At 36.5% G+C, this 3,870-nt stretch overlaps 1 protein-coding gene across 1 annotated transcript; it reads right to left on the bottom strand.

Moving 5' to 3' along the window:
- Positions 1 to 2,550: 2,550 nt before the first annotated feature.
- On the bottom strand, positions 2,551 to 3,123 carry LOC127103333 (secreted RxLR effector protein 161-like). Its single transcript, XM_051040599.1, has one exon. It carries the CDS (start codon positions 3,121 to 3,123, stop codon positions 2,551 to 2,553), a length of 573 nt encoding a protein of 190 aa, XP_050896556.1.
- Positions 3,124 to 3,870: the final 747 nt, after the last annotated feature.

Raw genomic sequence — 3,870 nt, forward strand, 5'->3', positions numbered from 1 at the left:
TGATCGAATCAATAGCAAACTCCAAGACTTTGAAATGCTTTAAAAGGAAACGCTTGAGCTTTAGTCTTGAAAATCATTCTTTTTGCAATGCATAGATGTTGAGCATGCCTTCATCAAAACACTTTGAGAAGTTTGTCTTCACATTCTCCCCCTTTTTAATGATGAGAACTCTATATTTGACAATTTGATCCGATTTTGATTTCTCTAACAAAATGAAAAGCTCCCCCTTGATCGAAGCTCCCCCCTTGATCCAAGATTGGGATTTTTAAAGAGATTTTCTAGCTGCATTGTTAGAGACAACATACAACATCCAAAAATACATCTTCTCCCCCTTTGTCATTAGCAAAAAGGATGGGAAATACGAAAGCAATAAACCACACATATATTGGATGATGATAAGGTAAAGAACATAAACTCATACAAAAATAAAACAGTAACACATACATAGTTTAATACAACACCAAGTTTATCAAAAAGACATAATCCGAAAGAGAAGAAAAAATTAGCATAACAATGGAAAGAAGAAGAAACAAAACAAAATTATTTTAAGAACAAACGCCTTAATCACTATCCGACATCCCCATATCCTCATCGTCTTCCTTTTCACTTTCTTCTTCATCACTTACTTCCGGTTTTTGGGATTTTGAAAGGTTCTCCAAAAGTCTTTTGATCGAAGCCATCTCAAACTTTTGCTTACGATAATTCTTCATCATAGTCGTCTCTACCGAGCAAATTTTGTTGTAGAGAGCTTCATTCCTATATCCTTCTTCCGGAGCCGGTGGAGGAGAAATTTAGGAAGTTGAGGATTCATCTTTGTACTTATATGTTCCATCCATGTCTAAGAAGATACCGTTGTCGAAGCATTGATTTCACATTCTCTTGCAGCCATCTTCTTCTTAGGTTCCCTTTTTAGATCAATACCACATGCTTCCTAAATTTTTAAGATAAGCCTTGCATAAGGTAATCCTCTAGTGAGAGATTGTTGATGCTTCATGTGATGCATGATGGTATATGCCCAATTAACTGCAATCTTGTTTTTGATGGCCTATATAAGTTGCAACTCTAATATCACCAATTTGGAAGTGATTTGAGTTCTTAGGCATCAAAACATAGGAAATCAGATAGTGAAGCATCCTATCGCTTACCGTCAAATTTTTTTAAAACAAAAAGACCCGCAAAAAGGCATGACTTTTCTTACTCAGGAAGGCTTGTTGTGAAACACGACAGATACGGAAAAAATAATCCATTTTGCTATAACCTTCCCATTCCGGGGTAAATCCATGAAGAAAATATTGACCCTTATATGGAAGTCCCAAAGAATTTACAAATACTTCTACATCCCTAACAATATTAGTATTCTTAACCCTAGAAGTTAAGACAACTTTATCACCAGGAACAATAACCGAGTTTGCATAGAAATCCTTAACCAAATTCGAATAGTAATTTCCACAATCGGAGACCATAGAATACACTCCTTGACGTCTCAACGGTTCCGGAAAATCAAAATTATGAGAAGGAAAATAGGAAGGGTTACCGTATTCCGGAAATCAAATGTAAGTCTCCTGGATTTGAGAGATGAAGCATGTTGAGTAGCTTCTTGATGTTCTGAGCTACCTTCATCAATTTGAGTCTTGCCGTTATCTTTCCTTGATGGAGCCATGGGAGCTGAAAAGTTAGGGTTTTTGAGGTTTAATGGAGTTTGGGGAAGAGAGAGTGGAAAAACGGAGAGTATTGAAAGTGGGGTTCTAATGGGGGTTTAGGTTATGGTGAAAAGTGAGAGGGAAGAGTCTTGAAGATTTAGGGTAGATGAAGAGTGATATGGAAAAGTGATAAGGTAAGGATAAAGAGTAAATAAAATATGATTGAAAATCCACTTATCCAAAGGCATTTATTTAATTAAAATAATAATAAAAAATTATGGAACGTACAGGTGAAATTGATTACCCGGGGAGGTGTAATCGGTTACACCATAAAACAGAAGCAAAAATATGTCACGAAACAGGGGTGTAATCGATTACACCCAAAGTGGTAATCGATTATATCATAAACAGAGACAGATATAACACATACATTCAGGGATGTAACCGATTACACCATATGTGGTAATCGATTACCTCCAGAACAAAAATAGTACCTTCACCAAGATCACCATGCAACGAATTTTAACAAACTACTAGTTACACATGCTTTAACATATCCTTAGGCAACTTTATGCGCGGGAAACACGTAATACAAACATTGTAAAGATACATAAAATTCAATTTTTCTTCAAACTCATGTAGGAAAACACATATATATTCCAAAGTAGAAGATATTGGGTAAAAAGAGAGTGCACCTTTGAATTTGAATTGATGTGTTTTTGACGAATTATATGTCACACTCATCTAGAATTCCAAGTTCCCTTCGAATTTTGTAGAACGGTTCTCGTGCCAATGGTTTTGTGAAGATTTCAGTGAGTTGATTATGAGTATCCAGAAATGTGACTTCGACATCTCCTTGAAGCACGTGATCACAAATAAAGTGATGTCAAATGTCAATATGTTTGGTTCTTTAGTGCATGACCGAATTCTTTGTAATGTTTATCGCACTTGTGTTGTCACAACGAAGAGGAATGCATCCAAGATTGAGTCCGTAGTCACAAAGTTGTTTCCTAAGCCAAAGTATTTGAGCACAACAGCTACTTGCTTCTATGTATTCCGCTTCGGTAGTGCTAAGAGAAACACATGCTTGTTTCTTACAAGCCCATGATACTAATGCATTTCCAAGGATGTGACATGTACCACTAGTACTGTTCCGATCAGTTTTAATTCCCGCATAATCAGCATCAGAATAACCAACTAAATTGCAAATACTACCTTTAGGATACCATAGGCCGACATTTGTTGTTCCCTTGAGATACTCCATGATCCTCTTAACAGCGATGAGATGTGATTCTTTTGGATTGGCTTGAAAACGAGCACAAAGATACACACTGAACATAATATCAAGACGGCTTTCCATCAAATAGAGTAAGGAATCAATCATACCTCGATACTTTGTTATGTCAATTGAAACACCTGATTCATCTTGGTCAACATAAGATCCGGATCCCATTGGAGTAGACATTTCCTTGCAACTATCCATGTCGAATCTTTTCAACAACTCTTTGCAGTACTTTGATTGGTTGATGAAGATGCCATCCTCCAGTTTCTTAATTTTAAGTCCAAGAAAATAGTTCATCTTACCCATCATGGACATCTCGAATTCTCCTTGCATCATCGATGAAAATTCTTCACACATTTCTTTGTTTGTTGGGCCGAATATGATGTCGTCAACGTAGACTTGAACCAATTAAGTGTTACCTTTTATTTTCTTAATAAACAAGGTCTTGTCAATTTTACCTTTTTCAAATCCCTTTTCACAAAGAAAGTTGTTGAGACAATCATACCATGCTCTAGGTGCTTGCTTTAGGCCATAAAGAGCTTTTCTCAACTTGAAGACATGTGAAGGATTCTTGAAGTCTTCAAGCCCGAGGTTTGTTTGACATAGACTTCTTCATTGATGTAGCCATTCAATAATGCGCTCTTGTCATCCATTTGGAATAACTGAAAATTTAATGAACATGCATAAGCAAGTAATAAACGGATAGCTTCTAACATTGCAACCAGAGCGAATGTTTCTTCAAAATCAATGCCTTCCTCTTGAATGTATCCTTGGGCCACCAACCTTGCTTTGTTTCGAACAATTATGCCATTCTCATCAAGCTTGTTCTTAAATACCCATCTGGTACATATGATGTGTTTATCACTTGGCCTAGGGGCAAGTTCCCAAACTTGATTCCTTTCGAATTGGTTTAACTCTTCTTGCATAGCAATTATCCATTGTTGTCAC

Source organism: Lathyrus oleraceus, chromosome 1 (genome assembly GCF_024323335.1).
Source record: "Lathyrus oleraceus cultivar Zhongwan6 chromosome 1, CAAS_Psat_ZW6_1.0, whole genome shotgun sequence".
Lineage (NCBI taxonomy): Eukaryota > Viridiplantae > Streptophyta > Magnoliopsida > Fabales > Fabaceae > Lathyrus > Lathyrus oleraceus.